Source organism: Festucalex cinctus, chromosome 8 (assembly GCF_051991245.1).
Source record: "Festucalex cinctus isolate MCC-2025b chromosome 8, RoL_Fcin_1.0, whole genome shotgun sequence".
Classification (NCBI taxonomy): Eukaryota; Metazoa; Chordata; class Actinopteri; order Syngnathiformes; family Syngnathidae; genus Festucalex; species Festucalex cinctus.
Genome location: NC_135418.1, coordinates 23,848,992 through 23,869,976, shown reverse-complemented (window position 1 = coordinate 23,869,976; position 20,985 = coordinate 23,848,992). Strand labels below are relative to the sequence as shown.

At 37.8% G+C, this 20,985-nt stretch overlaps 1 protein-coding gene across 2 annotated transcripts in view; it reads left to right on the top strand.

Annotated features, from left to right (window-relative positions):
• arhgap9 (Rho GTPase activating protein 9) overlaps window positions 1-19,361 on the top strand; it is a 33,827-nt gene extending 14,466 nt beyond the window's left edge. Inside the window, exons 5-21 of one of the 2 annotated variants that reach the window (XM_077529749.1) lie at window positions 915-1,175; window positions 1,558-1,647; window positions 6,041-6,106; window positions 7,953-8,099; window positions 8,189-8,287; window positions 9,424-9,485; window positions 9,660-9,747; window positions 10,172-10,267; window positions 10,373-10,471; window positions 10,592-10,697; window positions 12,185-12,304; window positions 13,367-13,465; window positions 13,988-14,065; window positions 15,318-15,371; window positions 15,885-16,019; window positions 16,227-16,332; window positions 18,973-19,361. In XM_077529749.1, coding sequence (XP_077385875.1) covers window positions 915-1,175; window positions 1,558-1,647; window positions 6,041-6,106; window positions 7,953-8,099; window positions 8,189-8,287; window positions 9,424-9,485; window positions 9,660-9,747; window positions 10,172-10,267; window positions 10,373-10,471; window positions 10,592-10,697; window positions 12,185-12,304; window positions 13,367-13,465; window positions 13,988-14,065; window positions 15,318-15,371; window positions 15,885-16,019; window positions 16,227-16,332; window positions 18,973-19,177 — 1,911 coding nt within the window. In that variant the 3' untranslated portion in view covers window positions 19,178-19,361. The remainder of the gene's footprint in view (window positions 1-914; window positions 1,176-1,557; window positions 1,648-6,040; window positions 6,107-7,952; window positions 8,100-8,188; window positions 8,288-9,423; window positions 9,486-9,659; window positions 9,748-10,171; window positions 10,268-10,372; window positions 10,472-10,591; window positions 10,698-12,184; window positions 12,305-13,366; window positions 13,466-13,987; window positions 14,066-15,317; window positions 15,372-15,884; window positions 16,020-16,226; window positions 16,333-18,972) is intronic. The other variant, XM_077529751.1, reaches the window with a different exon arrangement.
• The last annotated feature ends 1,624 nt before the right edge of the window (window positions 19,362-20,985 follow it).

Sequence of the window (20,985 nt, the reverse complement as noted above, 5' to 3'; positions counted from 1 at the left end):
CAGGTGTTTGTGGCACAATATTGTTAATAATAATTAAGAGTTGTGTAACGCAAAGCAAATGTAGTTAAATTAATTTCATTACTCATGAAAATGTAGTTTGTGGGATTATAATAGTTTTGGATTTTTCATTATGGCTATTTTTTTATTTTGTTGTGACTTTTGTTTTCTAAATGTATTTTTATTTTAATTGGTGTTTTTTTGCCGTTTTTTTTTCTTAGAACTGGTTTGTTAATTTTTTTTTTTTAATGCTATGTTTTAGTTTAATGTTTTAGTATTAGTTTTAGTTTTAAGGTACGTAACACACATTAATTTTCATTGTAACTTTTGTTTTTAAATTTATTTTATTTTAATTGGTAGTTTTAATTATTTTTAGAGATGTTTGTTATTTTTTATTGTTTTTGTTAAAAATAAAGTTTTACTGTAATATATTAGTTGTAGTATTAGTTATATGGGTACATAAACATATACTTACTTTTGAAAATATATTACTAAGAAAACTGTGGAAACTCCACATAGGAAATCTGAAATAGGAAATCTTATTTAATTGCATTACAGAAAATAAAGTACTTTATCACAATATTCTAATTTTCTGAGACAGTCCTGTACTGTATATTAACCAATACTGTAGCCAGTCAGTTAGAGAGCAAATACTGTACATGCCTTGGCTTTATGTCATAAATAGATCTTCATTTCATGTCCTCCCAATAACCTCGTCTTAATCCACAGTGTGACGTATGATTGCACTGCTTGTTGGATTTATTTGCTGTGCGCGTAAATCATCACAGTTTCACATGAAAGTCCCAGGATCAAATTATGCCGCATTTACATTTTAATATGAATTTCACATCTATTTGCCTGTGCAGATCACAGTACATTTTAAATTCATTTATCTTTATACAATTTTCTTTCCCTAGGTCCCGACAGAGGCCTATCTGTCCCAGCTATCCTGGCAGGAGTCACCCCTCTACCATCAACCGCAGGTAGACAGGCGACCCTCGCAGACGGAGCCCCCCAGTCCGAGCCCCGGCCAGCAGCCTCTGCAGGTCATGGACCTGTGGGAGCAGTACGTGGATCCGTCTTCTCTGAGAAGCTACTACGTCAACAGCATCACCAAGGAGAGATCCTGGAAGCCTCCTCGGCGAGCCCGTGGAGGCACCGGCGGCAAAAAGCAGCAGGTTTGCTGTTCATTCTCCACGTGTTTGATAAAAAATCTGCTTCAGATTAAGAGCTGGATTCACTGAATTCTCCCGGAGGAGAGGTTAAAGAAGGGTCAGGGTTTAAAGATGAAAGAGTTGTCTCATTTTTATGCTCACTTAGTGCGTCTAAATCGGGACTAGAGATTATTGTGAGGCAAAGAACAACATGTAGCGAGGTTTGTACTTACAGAAATTGTCGGATTGATGGGACCTTGTCACTAGATAAGGGTGATGCAGTTTAATTCGAGATTAATTCAAGATTATGTGAATGTAAATTTGTTGCGCGCCGTTTTATTTTTGTACTTAGTGTTTGGGTTTTTTTTTCCCCCTCATTTTCACAAGCTTTCCTCTCCTCGTTCAGGTCATTCCAACGCAACCCAAAACACTACCAAGAGAAACAAGCCATCTGACGCTGCCGCTTCCTGCAACTGGCAATGGTACTATGCACAGGGTAAGCATGCTGCACGTCTACCACTCTAAATGTGTTGTTCAACAAACAGACATTAAATGAGGTGGTGTCATGAAAACCTGCCAAGTGGGTTTATTGTTTGTTTAAAAAAAAAAAAAAATCACCTGATGTGTGCATACACATGCAGCAATTAATATTTTTCTTCCTGACATTGAAAAGTATGAATACGTTTCCATTTTGACACGGCAAAAGTATGAATATTTTTATATTAGAGAGAGCTAGAGATGGATTTGGCACCATAGCTTCTTTTCTCTGTCTAACCTCTTTGCTAGTGGCATTTGTGGCATCTTAGGGCCTCTTCAGAAAGAGCACAACAGCTAATAGGTGAGTTTCTCATGGAATAACCAGTTAGTGAATGGGAGAATTTGTAAGTAGAAAACTGTGAATAGTACATAGTGAAGATATAAAAAGACTACACTGATGTAAAAAAATGAGACAATACTTAATATCAAATTGACCCATAACCTGTATCCAACTCAATTGAAATATTTTTATTTATTTATATATATTTTTTTTATCCTGGAAGGTGAGAGGTGGGTATGTAGTAATCACATGACAGTGTCACACAGAAGCAAAATTTTCAAAGTGATTCTTTTTTTAATTGTGGAACCCAGTCAAAAATAATGGAGAAAAAGAACATCATCTTATTGTGTATTTTTTCTTTCAGTTGAATTCTATGTTTGAAATGATGTCTCGTTTTTTTGTTTGTTTTTTTGTATTGGAGTCACATAGCGTTTCAGCGAGGGTGTGTAGGCTTTTTATATCCATTGTATATTATTCATGTACTTTACTGTGTTTATTTTCTCTTGTGAGAATTCCTCTCAAGTGCTTTTATGGCTCTAATGGTCCACGGTGCGCTCGGTGGCTGGTTGGGGATGTTGCAACAATGTTTTAATTAGGCTCCCTTGCAATAATCATGAGTTATTAACGACATTACCATAATTCATGCGCCAGTGTGTGCTTAGACAAATAGCCGGGCCTCTGCATGCCGAGAATAAAACAAGAGTGAGATAAAGTATTAACATTAGCGAGCCTCCAAAGTCATTGTCAGGCTCATCCAGAGTGCACAGAGGCTCCGGACGAGCGCAACGCAGCAGATTAAGAGCCCGACTAAATTAAAAAGTAGGATTACATCTCTGTAGTTGCCCCATCATTGCTGACTGACTCTAACTGCCCCCGTGACGCATTTACGGCGGGCTAATCCCCCCCGCGGGGAATAATGAGGTAATGCCTCTTTGATCGGATGTGGACCAGCAGAAGCCATTAGACCCCGTGGGTATTTTAAAAACCCAAAATATTGCTACATCTAAATCACTCATCTGTCTTGAACCTCTTCATGAGCCCCGCAGATGTAATTCGCCACTTTTGATCCCTTTTATACGGGCACACAATGTCGGCTTTTTACGTTGATTTAGCATCATTTACATCGGCTGAAATGGTAAATGCCATATCGGCGTTGTCATCTACATGCCAAGCCATCCTAGGCCTGATCTTTATTGTCCTAAATGAGTGTTTAGCGTCTTCTTGTTGCATCATGCTTGCGTCAGTATTGTATCAATGATTATAATGCTCATCAAAAATACATTGTATGGAAAAAAAAAAATGAAAAAAAAAAAGCCATCAAAGGCGTGATTCCCCCTATGGAGATAGCACGAGGTGCATTGACCCATATATGTCGCTTTACATTCTGAAGTAAATGCGCAGAAGCTCAGCCAAATGCAGTGTACTGTGGATGGGTGTCACATGACTCAATAATAATAATTCATAGTCCATATGTTTTTTTAAACCTCATTAGGCACTCAACTGTTGGTCTATTATTCTTTCACATATACAAATGTCTAATTTACTGCTTAGTGTCTCCTCTATTGTACAGTAGTATTTTGAATTTTGATACACCATCTTATGAGGAAAAGCCACTTCTTTTTTTTTATGTTTAAAAAAAAAAAAGTCACACAGTATTTATTCAAGCATTTCACTTGGAAAACTTTATTGACGATAAATTTCATCCCACCCTTTGAATGGAAGCCCAAATCAATAACACATTGACAATTGCATTGAGAGTGGTACTTTAAATTAAATTGAAAAAAAAAAAAAAGATCCAAATTGTGGATCAATAGATTGTATGGCCTCCACATGCCCGTCTGCACTCCCTTCAACCCCAGTCATCAGTCTGTCCTGTCCAAGAGGATGCAGAGAGGTTTTTTTTTTGTTTGTTTGTTTTTTTAACACGCCCCCCCCCCCCCCCCTTCTAAGCATAGTATTCTGATTGAGTTTGTGGAATATGAATTAAGCCGCAAAGTCCACCTGTTTTTAATCCATCTCAGGAGGAGGCCATTTTGCCACTTGCTGTCGACTGAATATGACATCACAATTGTTCAGAGCTCATGTAACGATCAATCACAAGCTCTGCTTGTGAATGTCACATAACCAAATTCAGAATAAAAAGTGAACCGTAATTGGTCATTACCTCAGCCCTGAGCAACTGTGATGTCATATTCAGTCGACAGCAAGTGGCAAAATGGCCACCCCATGAGATGGATAAAAACAGGTGGATTTGGCTGCTTAAATCATTATTCCACAAACCCAATATTAAAATGAAACTCCTTTAACTTAAACATGACAAAAAAAAAATAGGGTTCACCCACTGTAGTTGTCAGTGTCTCATATGGAACTTGAGGGAGGTCTCCTTTTGGCATTTCTGTTACTATTACAATTTAAATGAAAAGTTCCACACAGGTCAAACGTTGGCACCATAACATGCTGCTTAATTGCGGTAATGTCGCTGGCGTTACAGCGGCAGAGTCGAGTGCGTACCTTCCTGCTTGTGCTGCTGTACATGCTGATAAAAGCTGCTTCCCCCTTCAATGGGGAAGTAGGGGCAGCCCAGCAAGGAAGAAGAGACGAGACAGTTTGTCTTTTTTTTTTCTTTTTTTTTGTGGCGTGAAAATGAGGGTCGTCGTGACACGCGACGACGCGTAGGACACACTAGTGGCGAGCGTGGCGAGAATTTGGGTGTCGAACATTCTGTGGTGATGAACACGTTCACAGTAAGTCTTTTTATACGTAAAGTTTTTATTGGAACTGAATAGAGTGAATAATTTCAGCTGTTTGGCTTTGTACATCAGCCTCGTAGTGGGCCCAACTGTGTGCGTGTGTGTCACCACATTTTTGACCTTGACAGGATGTTTGCGGTACACTTCAAAAACTTTGCTTAAAAACCCCCCAAAAAAAACATATACTTTAAAAAAAATAATGAACTATGAGTAATAATTTCCTTGATTTAGTCAAAAATGTTCAAACGATATCATTAGCTAACTGTTAGCTTATGCTAATCTGTGCATCCATCACAACTCAATGCAGCTGTGCTTACCTTTTGGTTTTGAAGAGGTGTCGCATATGTAATCAATAAAATATCTCTTTCTTTTTTTTCCTCCCTTCGTGCTTACAACAATTTAAGATGAATTATGATCATAATAAATAAAAATGATCAATGAACTCTTTTACTGCCACATGTTATAAAAAAACAAAAAACAAAACACCCACAGTGGCAGCTGACTTCGAGCATTTTAACTAATCTTTCAAGGCAAACAGAATATTGTGTGCTTTTACTGCATATACAATTGAAATGAAAGATCGCATTCCATTCTTTCATTAGAAAAACAAAGTTTGTTTCTACCTTATTCCGTTCTTAAGTAATCACCACTTGAAAAAAGGTAATTTGAGTGAATATTGAAGGTGAAAACAAGCTTTTTGTAAAAAGATACATTTTCTCCACAACAGTGACTTTCACACTAATATTTTTTGTTTAGTGATGCTCTGTGAATTAGATTTAATGTCACAAAGGCTTTGATCATCTTGTCATCATTGAAAACGTTCAATTTCATCACATTCCGTCATGTATCACTGTAATTCCATACACTGGCAGCCAATTGAAAAGAGATACAATGCTGCCATCTGCTGGCCATAGTTAGTTGGTGTTTTTGATTCCACAACCCACTGACCAGGCGGTGCTGCACTTCGATGTTCCACTTCCCATTGATTAAAAAAACAAAACAAAACAAAAAAAAACATAGTTGACGTCATTTTACGTTTATAGCAGCTTACATCTTGATTTTACTGATCGTATTAAACATTTTTGGCGGTCAAAGAGTTAATCAATTGATAAGGATTAACTATGATCATTTGACTGTTTGGCAATACTTTGTCATGTTTATTTATTTAATTTGTTTATTCATTTTAAAGAGTTAGTCAGTTGATTAAATTGAGCTGGTTAATCTGTTCGGACCTAGTTTTTACCCAGTTTAAGTCAACACTTTTTTTTTTTTCATTTTTCTTGGACAAAAAAAATGAAACTTGTCTTCTTCTTTTTTTCTAGCTCTCCCCTGATTTCCTGTTCGGGAGCCACCAGAGGAACTCAGACGGCAGCTGGCGGATGAAACAGGTGAATGTCTCTTCTTTCTCCGCACATCACTGGCAAAAAAAAGGGAATGTTTTGAGTGTCACCTTGAATGTCACCTTGCACACGAAAGAAGAGTTGGCGCTTTGTACCGGCTCTTTTTCCAGCACAGCGGGAAGAATAAGTGGTTCTTAAGACTTTTGAAAGTGCCACTGCATGAGAAGTTACTTAGTATTTTGACTAGAGAGCAAACGAGCAGGGATTTACGTCCATAGTAGGGCTGGGAGATTGATTGATTTTATCGATTTGAATTTTTTTTTTTTTTAAGGATGATTTTTCAATGTGTGTCCCTGCTGACGTGCAGTGCTTACACTAACAACATGGTGGCGAACAGGAAGAAGCTTGTTTACAAAAGCACAGTCAATGTTTCCAAATCGTAATTTGCCACTACAACTATCGATCCAAAAAGCAACTTATGACTCCAGTGACTAAGGATCAAACATGAAGTGAATCATTTTCACGTTTTTCTTAAATTTTTGAACATGTCAAATGTTTAATGCATGTGAAGGAGGCAGGAAGCACTTGTTTCACTTTAGCTTTAAAGAAATATTTTTTTCTATTTTGTAGGTTGTTCCAAGTAAATGCTAGGAAACATGTTTTCAAAGTCAGGATGTGTCATGTATAATAATTTCATGCCATAATGTTAGGAGACATAAAAGCGAATTAAAAAAAAAAAAAAGTCACGTGTTTTGGATTCATTTTTCCCCCCCACTACTCTTAAGGCATAAGGGACCGAGCCGGTGAATGGTGAAAATCTGCGAATAATTGGCACTAAAAAGTTTGAAAATTTCCTACAGATACTACAAGATGACAACTATAGCAAGACAACAGAAAATATGAAAATGCTCACAGACATATATTCTTTATCCTCTGTGAAAAATGACTAATATTACTGCAGCTTACTGAGCAGTTGTGACCGTCTTCTTCGTGAATATCTGTATGGTTTTATTATACATTTTAACTGCGTTTGTTTTATGACGTTTACTTTTGTTTTTGTACACTTAGGAACAGTTATGTCATTGTTGTGTGTGTTATTTTATTTTTTATTATTTTTTCATTCTAAGCAAAGGAGGAAATGGTTTATTTTTTTTCATCTTACCTAGTCCACTGCATTTCCTTTGCCTGGCAAAAAAGAAAGGACTCAAACTGGGACTTTTAAGGAGACAATTCAGCTCATGAAAATCAATGAGCCCTCATTATTAGCTTTGCGACAGCAGCGTCTCTCCAACTGTATTCCTGCGGAATGCATTCAAGTAATGCCAGCTACACGCTTTAGTTTCCAGGAGATCAGCATTTATGCATATTAAGGTGGTGAAATAGCAACTCATGGTGTTAAGACGGAGGGTGGAAGAAAAAAAAACAAAACAAAAAACTGTTACCCAAGCAGCTCTTACCGCTACATGTTGCATCACAGAGGGGTGTGGGTGCATTTGGTTTAAAGTCGCTGTTGTAAAGGCCTGGTCTCAGCTCTTAGTTGCTTAATCTGCTTTGCTTGAAGAGTTGCAAGTTTCTGGGATGTATGGTGCGATTGTTGTGAGAAGTAGGTTACAGGAATTGGGGAAAGGTACTTAATTATGGCTGCCTTGGCATGAAAAGTTCCTTTTGTGTGACTGTATGTGCATGATTGTACATCATAGCACTTTTTTTTTTTTTTTCTTTTTTTTTTTTTTGGTGCGTTTGGTACGGCAAGTGCTTAAAAACAAAACAATAATTCAAAGAGAAGACAAATCATACTTTAAAAATATTTTTTAGTTGTATTTTCCACACAATAAAACGAGTCTTGTATGTTCTTTCTTTGCCCGTTTGTTGCATCTTGCCCGTGTTTGCGAAGAGCATGCAGCGCGCCGCGTCCTCCGACACCATTTGCACGATGGCGCTTGGCACCGCCGCCCCGCCGTGTCACGACTCCGCCCCCCAGCATGATGCCAAGCTTCACCTGTCACACTCGCAGTCCATGATCCTGCCCGAGAACGGCAAGGTAACCCCCACCTCGCGAGGCCTAGTCCTATTCATCATCATCATCATCTTCATCATCATCATCAGACACAATCTCCGGGTTTCTTTCAGCTCGTCCGGCAGTGCCGAGACTACTCGTGCAACGTGACCAACATCGTCGTGGAGCCGCCGTCTCCCGAGAGCTCTCCAGACGGCGATGGCGACACTCCGGTGAGGGGAGAACCACGTCACGTTTTTACTTTCACATCAAATGTCCCGTTTATTCATTCTTGTGTTGAATGATAATTTTTCAAGGACTTCTTTTCTCCTGCACATCAAACGGCCGGTGGGAACTTTTGAAGTAATTTGTCCCCGCTCCCAAATGTCTGTCCCACTGTCATTGTGAACTCACTGAAAATAAAGTTTTCAGTACATTGGAAAGAAGTAGTAGATGCGCAGCTGCACTTCAAGTTAAATATGTACGAACAGCCATTTTCCATGCTATAAATCAGTTTTTATCATCTATACATTTTCTATATTGCTTATTTTCACTAAGGTTGCTGTGAGTTTAAAGGTGAGAAAAACGGGGCACAACCTGGACTGATCCCCAGTCAGTCAGCCAATCAATCAATCAATCAATCAATCAATCAGTCAGTCAGTCAGTCTTAAATTAACCTGACTGGTATGTTTTTGGAATGTGGAACAAATATGTGAACTCCACACAGGAAGGCCAAAGAGATTTGAACCCACAACCTCTCGACTGTGAGGCAGTTGTGCTAAGGACTAAATGTGTTGCCCCTAATTTGATTATTCTGAGAAAAATCCCAATCCCATTTGGCCCAACACCCCCGCCCACTTCTCCATGTTGGAAATATCACACTGCAGCTCTGCTTACCTTTTGGCTTTGACATGATAGCAGTCTTGGTCTTGCCTCAGTGTTGACCTCAAGTAGTTTTGGTCTTGTCTCTCTCTCGACCACCAAAAGTTTTGGTCTTCTTGTCTCACTCTCAATGTCCAAAAATCTTGGCCTTGTCACAGTCTCAAACTACAAAATTCTAGATCTTCACTCAGTCTTGGCCTCCAAAAGCCTTGGTATTTTCTCGGTCTTGGCCTCTAAAAGACTTTTTTTTTTTTGTCCCGACCTCCAAAACTCTTTGTCATGTCTCACTCTCGACCTCCAAAAGTCTTGGTCTTGTCTTGGTCTTGTCTAGATCTTGATACTCTCTTGTCTTGATGTCTTTCTCGGTTGTGTGGTTTTCACTATAACACTACATGAAATAGTGTTTCATATTTTTTATTTTTTTATTTTGTAACGTATCTGCCCTACAGGGATACAACAGTTTGTAAACAAATATATCCCCTTGCAGGAATTGGAGAAAGCTGGCCTCTTGAACAAGACTAAGATCGCAGAAGGAGGCCGGAAACTCAGGTGACACTTAAGTAGAGTTTTACTTGTAACAGTATGACCAAAAGTCTAATATGAATTTAAAAAAAAAAAAACAGCTTGTGTAGCTCATTGTTTCAATATTAAATGTTACCCAAGAAAATAAAATCTAATCTAACAATAAATATAATAATGAATTAAATACAACTTTTCTTATAGAAAAAACTGGAGTCCATCCTGGGTGGTGTTGGTCGGAAACAGCTTGGTTTTCTTCAAAGATCCAAAATCACAGACGCCTTCCACCTGGGTAAGACCTCATTCATTCAGTGACCCAATTTTGCAAGATTTTTTTTTTGCTCTGACTTGCGAACGCGTACTTGAGAAACGAGCAATGACAACAAGCAACGTGGAGACTGATAATACAAACCGTTTAATTCTGAACATCTTATTTATATTATTACGCTGTTTTGTATGCAGTACAATATGTTTTTTCCCCCTTGTTGATTCAGTTGAACAATCACAAAAATGTTTTTTGGGGCAGAGTAGAACCAATTACTGGCATTTCCATTCATTTCAATGGGAAAAGATGATTTATGATATGCAGCTCGAGGCATAGCTATACTCTTTGTCCATCAACTTAAGACAACAAAATATGGATTTATTATTATTATTATTATTATCTAGTATCTGATTGGGATTGTCGTTTATTTTTTATTTTTTAATGATATCAGAAACCTGGAAACAGTCGCCCGGAAAGCAGCGTTGATCTAAGAGGAGCCAAGTTACACTGGGCCAATGAACTATCCAGCAAGAAGAACGTCTTCAAGGTGAGCAACCAAGAGGGAGGGAAAATACTGTAAATACTGCTAGAGCACACACATACAGTACACACACGGTACTAAATTGTGTTTGCAACTGTGTGTGTGTTCCAGCTAAGGACAGTGACGGGCAACGAATTCCTCCTGCAGTCGGAGACGGACTCTCTGATCAAGGAATGGTACCACACCATCCAGAACGTCATTGACAGACTGGTGAGGTGCAGGAGGACAACTCCTCTTAATTCCACCAAGTTGCTTTTTGCACAGATGATATATGCTCTCTAGTGGTTGTTTCAATGAGGTTTGTTGGTGATGCTTTTCTGGTTCTCCCAGGACCGTGAAAACCCGCTGGACAACGTCCTGCTGTACTCCATGAGGAGGGCGGGCAGTGTGGAGATGCTGGACCACAGCGGCGACGAGGACGACCGGAGAACGTCTCGTAAGTGCAACCGCTTGCCTTTTTTTACCGCCTATTCACCTTCTCCCTTCACTTGATCGCAGTCTTGGTATGTAATTGAGTACAAATACTTTGTTATTGTACTTATGTAGAACCTTCGTGTATCTTTACTTTCTTATTTATATTTCTGGAACTTTTACTTGTACTTCACTACTTTCCTAAAGAAAATGTGTACTTTTACTCCATTACATTTCTTCCAGCCATCTTCATTACATTGGCGTGGAAGATTCTACCTTCATGATTTCATGCTTTATTGTGCTTCTATTTCTTGTGTGCGCATCTTGGCCTCCAGGGGGCAGTGTAATACATAGACATGAATAGATTTGATGATGAAATATAGAAGTTGACTGTAACTAAACTGCAGTGTCATATATGTTGTTTCTTACAAAAGATAACGAATATATGGGTAATATTTGTGTTCTATTATCTGTTACTTTTAAAGGGTTATATGTAACACTCAATATTGATGCTAGTTTTGCTAGCTCGTCAGTGGTATTTCCTTTTATGTGTTAGCTTTATTAAGCTAGCAGACTTTCATACAAGTTTTGTAGTTTGGTTAAATACACAACATGTAATTATTTTTATTTTATGTTTAGTTTTACTGTCACCTTCAATTGTGAGTATAGCAAAAAAAAACACTTGGACTCGGAAATGAATAATTGTCCACTTGGTGCTGCTTTTTTTGGCGTGACGTTCGCTGCCAGCCAGACAGCGTTCCGAGCTCAAAAGTGTCAGCTTGGAATCCTAAAAATCATCATCGAGTTATTCATAAATCGAGGTACTGATGTAATATATATTAATCAAGCAAAGTCAAAACGTTGACGTTCTTTTAGTTATGGCTAATATGATAGCATACCAAGCTAACATTGTTTCTTAACAGTGCACAGATCTCTAACTACATACACTAAAGTAAACTAAATATAAATTAAAAAGAAAATGTAACAATTTCAACCACTCACTTAAAAAAAAAAAAAAGTTTTACTTAATTAACTTTAGTATTTTCAAAAAAAAAAAAAAACTAGTTTTCCATCAACACACATTTCCTTCATTTTCTCAAATTTATCTTACTGAGCACGTCTCGTTTGCCAAGATAATCCATCCACCTCAAAGGTGTGGCATATCAAGACAAGCTCATAAGACAGCACGATTATTGCACAAGTGTGTTTTAGTCTGCTACTCGTCATCATCATCATCATCACCTTCACTTTCTCTCACCATCCACGCAGGGTTCTTACACCCCGCCATCCTCTCGTCCATCCTCTCCTCCATCCAGCCCGCTTACATTTTAGCCTGGCCGCCGTGGCAGCTCATCCCGCCGTCGGCCTCGTCGCACCTGCGGCGTCGCCCGGCACTCCCGCTTTTCATCCTCACCACCATTCCCTCGCATCTGCTGGGACGCTCCGCACTCACCTCCTCCTCCTCCTTCTTCTCCTCTTCCTCTTCCTCCCCTTCCTTTCCTCCCCTCGCAGTCCCCCGCTCGGCGTCCAACCTGGAGAACACGGAGAAGAAGAGGGTGAAAACCCGGCTGAAGAAGCTTATTTTGAAGCGGCCTCCTTTGCAGGCCCTCCAGGAGAAGGGGCTCATTAAAGGTACTTTATCTCATTTTGTTGGTGACCATAAAATCAATGAATAACATGCACCCGTATATAAATTGACACCCTTCAAATATTGAAAACTATGTAGAAAAACGTGTATTCTAAACAGAACAAACATATATTTTAAAACCGCATATTAAATAAGTCTATTCACCATTTTTTAATAAGAGAGTTTATTAAATAATCCATTTTAGAGGGGAAGTCAAGTCAAAATATTTCCTTACAATATTTTCGATGTAGCCCCACTGGTCTAAACACAGCATTCTGATAAAATTTTGCGTTTGTGGAATATGAATTAAGCAGCAAAATGCGCCCATTTTTACCCATCTCAGGGGACGGCCATTTTAGCTCTTGCTGTCGACTGAAAATGACATCACAAAACAAGTGAGCCCTGATTGGTTATTACCTGAGCACTGAGCCACTATGACATCATTTTCAGTCGACAGCAAGAGGCAAAATGGCCGCCCTATGAAATGGGTAAAAATGGGCGGATTTTGCTGACGTCTTTATTTTATGTCAACATTTTTAAAGGGATGCTTTACTTATTTAGCCATTTTTGGCAGTCAAACATTAATATATCGCCTGTAATAAATTTGATATTTTCATTATTTTTCATGTACAATTAATACCTTTTTAAAAACACATTTTACAACTTGCTGTCGACTGAAAATGACATCACAAGGGCTCAGGTAACCTATCGCAGCTCAGCTTGTGAATGTCACATGACCAAACCTAGAAAACAGGTGAGCTGTGATTGGTTACCTGAGCCCTTGTGATGTCATTTTCAGTCGACACCAAGTTGCAAAATGTTTTTGTTCTTTTACATGAAAAATAATGAAAGTATCAAATTAATTATAGACAAAATATTAACTTTTTATTGCTATAATGGGCTAAATAAGTGAAGTATCCCTTTAAGTAAAATTCAGTTGTATTGAACTTACGTAGAACACATTCACATTTAATCTTCAACACTTTTTTCGTATTCTGTTGAATACAGTTTTCGTCTAACTTTTCCGAAATGAAAGTTGTGTGCGTGCGTGTGTCGCTGCCCATCAGATCAGGTGTTCGGCTGTCGTCTGGAGATGCTGTGCGAGCGGGAGAAGAGCACGGTGCCTCGCTTCGTCAGGCTTTGCGCCGAGACGGTGGAGAAGAGAGGTACATGCAAAGTCAACGCGGCGGCCGACCCGTCCCTCCGTCCACATAAAGAGGCTTTCGGCTTTATTGCTGCCGTGTGATGAAATATAGATCACGTGCCTTTCTGCAGAGCAATTTTTACAACGTCCTGAGACTTAGCCCAGTGTAGGAGAAAATGCATCTTCTGATTTTTCACCTCTGCAAAGGATATTGTTTCCTCTTTTTTTTTGTTATAGCATAATCAAGCCAGAACTAGGGTCGGTTAAGTCTCTCTATTTTTTTTTTCTTTTTTTTTTAAAGAAATTATTTAAAAAAATAAAAACGCAATCATCCCTCCCAATTCTTTACCTTATGATTGTTTCATTTAATTTGTTATTCAGAGAAAGTGCAGAATTGTGCTTCCTGTGCATTTTTTTTTTTTGCTGTGTTTATTTGACATGTACTTGTAAGTCTAAAATAACAAACTATGACTTTATCTTTCCTGTTCGTTCTATATCAAACTATTATATCTAATGAATTTTGTGTTTTGTTATAATTTGGCAGGACTGGACACTGACGGCCTCTACAGAGTTTCGGGGAACTTGGCGGTCATTCAGAAACTACGCTACCTGGTCAACCACGGTGAGGATTTATGCTTCAAGCTTTTTAAAGGCGTGATGATGTACAGACAGTCGTTTGGCCATTATAGCATTGTTTAGAAGAAATCCAATCTGCAAGTAACATTTCTAAGTAGATGTGGTTCATGATTCCTGGTGGAATTGTGTATTTTTATTCCTAACTTGGACGTTAAATTTTAATGAATAGCTAGATTATAGTTTTTTGTTTGTTTGTTTTTTAACATTACATTGCATAATTTTTCTTCTGTTGTTCTTGATGTTTATGTATGGTACTGAATTTTACCGAATGTTGTCATAACACGCATTTTTTACTTTTTATTTTTTTCGTTTTTGTTTTTCTTTCCCATTTTAAAATTTTTTAAATATTTTATTTTATTATTTAATTATTTTTAGCTGAAACTGGTGCCTTAGACAAGGTGGAGGGAATTATAAAAAGTTTGAAAAGGAAGTCAGTGTTTGCACAAAATCTCCAGGCTTTTGCCAGAAAAAAACAAAAAAAAAACAGACAAAAAGTGAGGAAAAGCCTGCTAGAACATCTGAACTATATTTTAGGTTCTTCAGACACTTTAAATGGTGGCAAGTGTGTGCTGACACTCATTTAAACATTTAGTTTAAATGTGACTGATGCGTTCTTTCTGAACATCTCCAGTTATGAGAGGGTGTGCACACTTATGCAACCACAATATTTAAATTAATTTAATTTCCCCGTTACAAATTCAGTTTCATTACAGGCTTTATGACACATGAATGGTGGAATAAGGTGTTGATTTTTATTTTTTTTTTAACTTGTTTTGAACACAACAAAAACCTGGCATTTGAATAGGGGTGTGAAGACTTTTTATATCCACTGTACATGTACAGTGCATGCACATATTATGTGACTATTTCAATTACAGTGCATTTCTTCAAATGTACGTATTATTATTATTCTTATTATTATTATTATTAGTTGTTTGCAGTAGCTAATGAAAGCAAATATGGTTCCTTCGCTGATAGACTGGAGCTACAACAACTAAACATCCATCCATCCATTTTCCGAACCGTTTGCTCCTCACAAGGGTCGTGAGGGGTGCTGGAGCCTATCCCGGCTGGCTTCGGGCAGTAGGCGGGGTACACCCTGAACTGGTTGCCAGCCAATTGCAGACAACTAAACAGGCTAACTCTGTTATCATTATTGTTCATTTTGTTGCATGCTCTGTTCTTTTCTATGCACTAAAGTTGGTAACGCAGGCGGATTAACTTTGTGATTCTTTCAGAGCGGGCGGTGACCACTGATGGCCGTTACATGTTCCCAGCAGAGTTGGTGCAAGGTAGACCCTAATGGAGGAGGACTGTTTTTTTTTTTTCTTTCTTTTTGGTTCTTGGCCCAGCCTGCTTATGTGTATTCACACACTCTAGCTTACATGTTTTTCTGGTTCTGTTACTGTTTAGTGCTTAACAAACGTATGAGACCCTTAACATGAAAATGAAAGAGTCCACATTAAAGTAGATCATTCTGTTGAATGTTTTTTCTTGACTGGTTCGGGTCTAATATATTTGTTCAGCACTGTTTGTCCCTCAGGCCTCTGCTTTACTTGCGGTGGGCAAAGTCTGCCACCTAGTGGAGCAAATAAAAAGTGCTCCAGCTACTCTGCTTGATAAATATTGAATGTGATGTTGAAACTGTCCATACGTACCTTCTCTTGCTTTCACTCAGCATCTTTTTTTTCCCTTTTTTTTTTCTCCTCGCCGCAGCAGCCGCACGCCTCAGCGTTGGTCCTCGCCGCTTCCGATCAAACTCTTCCGCTCAAACTCTCTCCCGCCGTCTCTTTTGTCTGTCTCAGAGGAGAAGCTCAACTTGGACGGAAGCGAGTGGGAGGACATCCACGTCATCACGGGAGCTTTGAAACTGTTCTTCCGCGAGCTTCCCGAGCCGCTGGTGCCCTACAGCGTCTTCGGCGACGTGGTGGACACCGTCAGTAAGTGGGCGTGGTGGGCGGGGCCGTTACACCTCATCCACTCACCTTTTTTTTTTTAGTCCACTGTCGATAATGAAGCCGCACTCATATTCGCACTTGTGGACAATTCTGAGTCTTCCATGAATCAATTGCGCAGAAATTTATTATTACTTGAATTGAAAAAAGTGGAAAAGAACAAAAATGATAATCCATCTGTGTCTTTTGCAGAGATGGCGGACTATGCGGACAAAGTGGAGCGTCTGACGAGCGTCGTGCAAAGCATGCCCCAGCCCAACCACGACACGCTGCAGTTCATTTGCCGACACCTCAAACGGTAACAAACAAACAAACATTGTGTAGACATTGAAATGTCTAAACTGGGGAAATGTAATTTAAAATATAAAAATACATCCAGATGTAAATTAATTACTTAATAGAAATGTGTAATAAAAATAAATGCAATATTTGAATAACATGGGAAAAAAATAGACTTAAAAAGAAATTAGTACAATAAATCACTATAAATTAATAAGGTAAATTTAGGTGAATAAAGCCGGCTATATATTTAAAATGAATAAAGATGTAATATAAATAATATGGAACATGAACTCATGGACAAATAAATATGTAAAAAAAAAAAAAAAAAAAAAATCTCATAAAATAATCATTTAGGTGAATAAAGTCGGCTATATATTTTAAATGAATAAACATGTAAGATAAATAATATTGGACTAACTCATGGATAAATAAATATGTACAAAAATAACTGAATTAAAAATAAACGGTTTAATTAATAAAATATTAAGTGACTATATAAACAATGCAAATAATGCCATGTCATTTGTTTCCAACAACACACTCAAGATGGACTTTCAACTGCTAACCTACAATTAAAACAAAATAATTCAACACGAACTGATGTAAATTTGCGAGCAACGAGTTTATAGGAAAATATTACGGGTTTTTTTTGTTTTGTTTTGGGGTTTTTTCCCCCTAAACCAAGAGAGGCTGGATGGATTAAACCTCATGACTTTGCCTGGAATGTGGCCACTAGAGGGCACCATTCTCATGCCATTCCTACATCCAGTGGTGTTGTGTGAGATTTTTTTTTTTTTTTTCAACAAAATGTGTGTGTGTGTTTGTCAGCACTCCTATCAGTCGTAGTGTGATAAGTGGGTGGGCCGCATCTTTTTATCATCTTCTCGTCGACCTATCCTCGCATCCCCCCTCCGCTCCCCGAGAGGGAAGGTCCCATGGGAGCCTTGCGGTTCGTCTGCTGGAAGGCGCACAGCCGCCGCCGCTCCCTCCCTCGCTCCTCCTCCTCCTCCTCCTCTGTGTCCCTTCATCCCTCCTCTGTCTGTTTCATGTGGAAGTTTGCAGCAATTGCTGGCCGCTCCTGCGGCTCGCTGGGAACGGCATTTTTAGAAGAATGCTTTGTGCGGTGCGGCTTCAGCTCATTCCTGAGTCCCCCCTTATACACGCACACCCCAGCATGCACGCTTGCATAGGTGGAAGCAGACGGATTTAGACGCGTATATGAATGTGCGGACGTCTGGTTTGGCAAAGGCTCACAAACACGTCACCAGTATTTAGTAGGGAATTAGAGAAATTTATAATACTATTATGCTCATGTTTGACTATTTTTTTAGACAATTTAGACAATTGGATTGGGAAAAAAAAACACCGCTAGGATTTTTTAAATTTACTATGAAGTCATACAAAAAAGTGCAAAAATATTTTATTTGTTTTTTTGTTTTTATTTTATATCTATTTTTAGACAATTGCAACACAAGACAATTGAAACACAATTTAGTAGTAAAAAAAAAAATGGAGCACTATTTTCTTCATATGTGACTTTTTTTTTTTTTTTTAAAGATTTTTTTACCATCTGTCTTGTAAAAAGCAATAACGTGAAGACATATACAAAAGGAGAAGAACTATTTGGGAAACTTTTGACAATTTTTATGCAATCTGGTGTGTGGAAGTATGTTGTAAAAGTTGATAGCATGAACATGGCGCTCAAAGAAAACGTGTCAACAGAATTTAGTAGGAAATTGTACCAAAAAAACAACAAAATGAAGCACTGTTTTGTTGTGAATTGCATCGACATGCGAGCGCCAAGATTTTAAGAAGAAATCAGACAAAAAGAGAAACAGTATTTTGTAAACTATATTGTGCCACTTAAAGACATGTCAGTAATTTTTAGTTCGCAATTGTACAAAAAAAAAAAGTTGTACATAGTTCATATTTGATTTTTTTATTTTTTTTTATTTTTTTTTTTGACAATTTAGACACCTAAATTTTAAAAGGTGTGTGGCTATGGTACTTGAATTTACTGTGGTGAATTTCATAGGAAATCATACAAATACTGTAATATTATTTAGTCCAAATTTTAATAATTTTGGATGCGTATGTGGTCTATAAAAGTTAGTAGGAAATTATATAAATTTGAATTTCTACTTTGTTCACATTGGACTATTCTACTTGGAATCAGTCGAATTTAGTACAAAATCATACAAGAATTGTTAGTGTTTAACTTTTATTAACTTTTATTCAACGCTTTAGGGTCTGACTTTCAAAAAAAAATGGCAGCAAATGCTTTTGGACTGGATTTTGTAAAAAAAAAAAAAAAAAAAAAAAAAAAATATATATATATATATATATATATATATATATATATATATATATATATATAATGCTGTAAATAGTGGAACACTTGTTCACAATTTACTATTTTTAAATAATAATGTAATTAATAATTTAAGAGAATTTTAGTGAAAAAGTCTTCTTTTTTTTTTTTTCATATTTGACAAAAGTTTGTTTTTGCATTGTTTTTGTATTTAAAAAAAAAAAAACTAAAATAATAGGGAAAAAAAATAAATACTGAATTATTCATGAGAGTGATGTGACTAATTTGAATAAGCCTGATTTATTTATTTATTTATTTATTTATTTATTTGCACGTGTCCCGCAGCGTTTTGGAGCACTCGGACGCCAACCGCATGACGACGCAGAACATCGGCATCGTCTTCGGGCCCACGCTGCTGCGGCCCGAGTGCGACAACGGCAACATGGCGGTCAACATGGTGTTCCAGAACCAAGCCGTCGAGCTCATCCTCAACGAGTACCAGCGCGTCTTCGCCAGGAAGCCCGCCGGCGCCGCCTCCTCCTCGTCGTGATCCTCCCGAGCGGACGGCGTCCTGATAGATTTTTTTTTTTTTTAACTCCCCCCCCCTACGATCAGAGAGACAACCAGAGCGAGACATGTGGCCACCATATAAAAGTTATACAGTCCAACAAGGCCATTTTTAGCTGCCATACTTTTTTGCCTTTTGACTGCAGATGTGCAGCCCAGCTGTCACATCCCCCCCCCCCCCCCCCCCCCCCCTAGATATTATCCTTGACTGAAGCCAAGCCAGTGATAATCGTCCCCAGGCCCCACCACCCCCCAAGAACCACCTTCCTCTTAATTGATGCCACGGAAAGAAGCCAGGACCGAAACCGTCCCACTGTGAAGCACATGCGCCCGCCCGACACCTCCGTTCGTCCGTGTGGTTCTCCCGTACACACAGCAGAAACTTCAAAAGTTCTGCTTTCAAGTTGCTCTAATTTCATTGACATTGAACATGTTTTCGCCATTGTAACTCATGTAATGCATTTTTTAATTTTAGCTTTTAAAACATTTCAAGTAACATTTTAATATTTGTAAGTGAAGTCAAACACTGAAACACGGTAGTTGCCAAACATTTTCCACCACGCAGCAGCTCAGAAAATACTGTGACACGGAAATGACCAACATGAAAATACAGTAGCATCATGTGATTTTTTTTTTCTTTCTTTTTATTGTCAGCCATAATAACATTATGTACAGTTTAAACATTAACACCCCACTTAAATATAGAAAAATTAATAAAATTGTTCTGATTAAATGTGAATGCATTACATACAACTGAACTCTACTGAGCAAATTTACTGTTCTGGATTTAAAAAAGAAAAAAAGTCTAACATGCACCGTTTGAACCTGATTGAATTCAGTGATTCTTTCCCTTACCACTAGAGGGAGCCCTTACCACACTGAGAATTACTGGATGCTAAAACCACCCTTTTAATAATGTGACCCAATTGTAGAGAAGTTCCATATTCAATAAAGTTAATATAATGCAATTATGACTTATTTAATTATTTTATTAAAATAAACTTAGCTCACTTATGTTGTTCATTTCATTATTTGATTTGTTGTGAATTCTAAAACAGAATTTTGTTAAAAAAAATACATTAGCTATTTAACAATTTTTAATGTATTAATCATAAATACATTAATACAAAAATAAGCTTTATTTTAAATACATCCAACTATTTTATATCTAAACCTCATAGAATTTTGTTTATTTAATAAATGTAATCTACAAAAATATAATGCATTATTTTAAATACTTCCAACTATTTTACTTTATTTTTTTATTTAATTTTTTTAATTTTTTAAACCTAATCCACAAATGACCAAAATGTGACCCTTGAGCAAAAAAAAAAAAAAAAAAAAAAGTTTGCCCACCTCTAGTTTAGAATGATGCTTGGAAGGTTCTATTCAACATTCACCCATCCGAGGGTGTGGAAGAGAAAAGCAAGCGGCGTCTGACCGCTCGACTATCAACCGACAACAGTGTTGACTCCATGTGCCAACAGGGCCGCCGTGTTCCCTTTTGTGGATATTGTGTGTGTGTGTGGACCTTGGAAGTTCCTCTTTCCTGTACAAGTGTTCAGATGGAACTTCTATTTTGATGAGATGTGTACACATGTACATATGTTTCATAGTCGTTCGCCTTTGTCCACTAGTCACTCTTTTGATGTTCACTTTAGATCCATTTTGAAGTGTGTTGTGAGACCACATGGACCTATTTGTTATCCTCTGAATAAAAGACGTTTTTGTCCAATTTATTTATTTATTTATTTAATTTTAAATGTATATTTTAGGGCAACACAGTGAGCT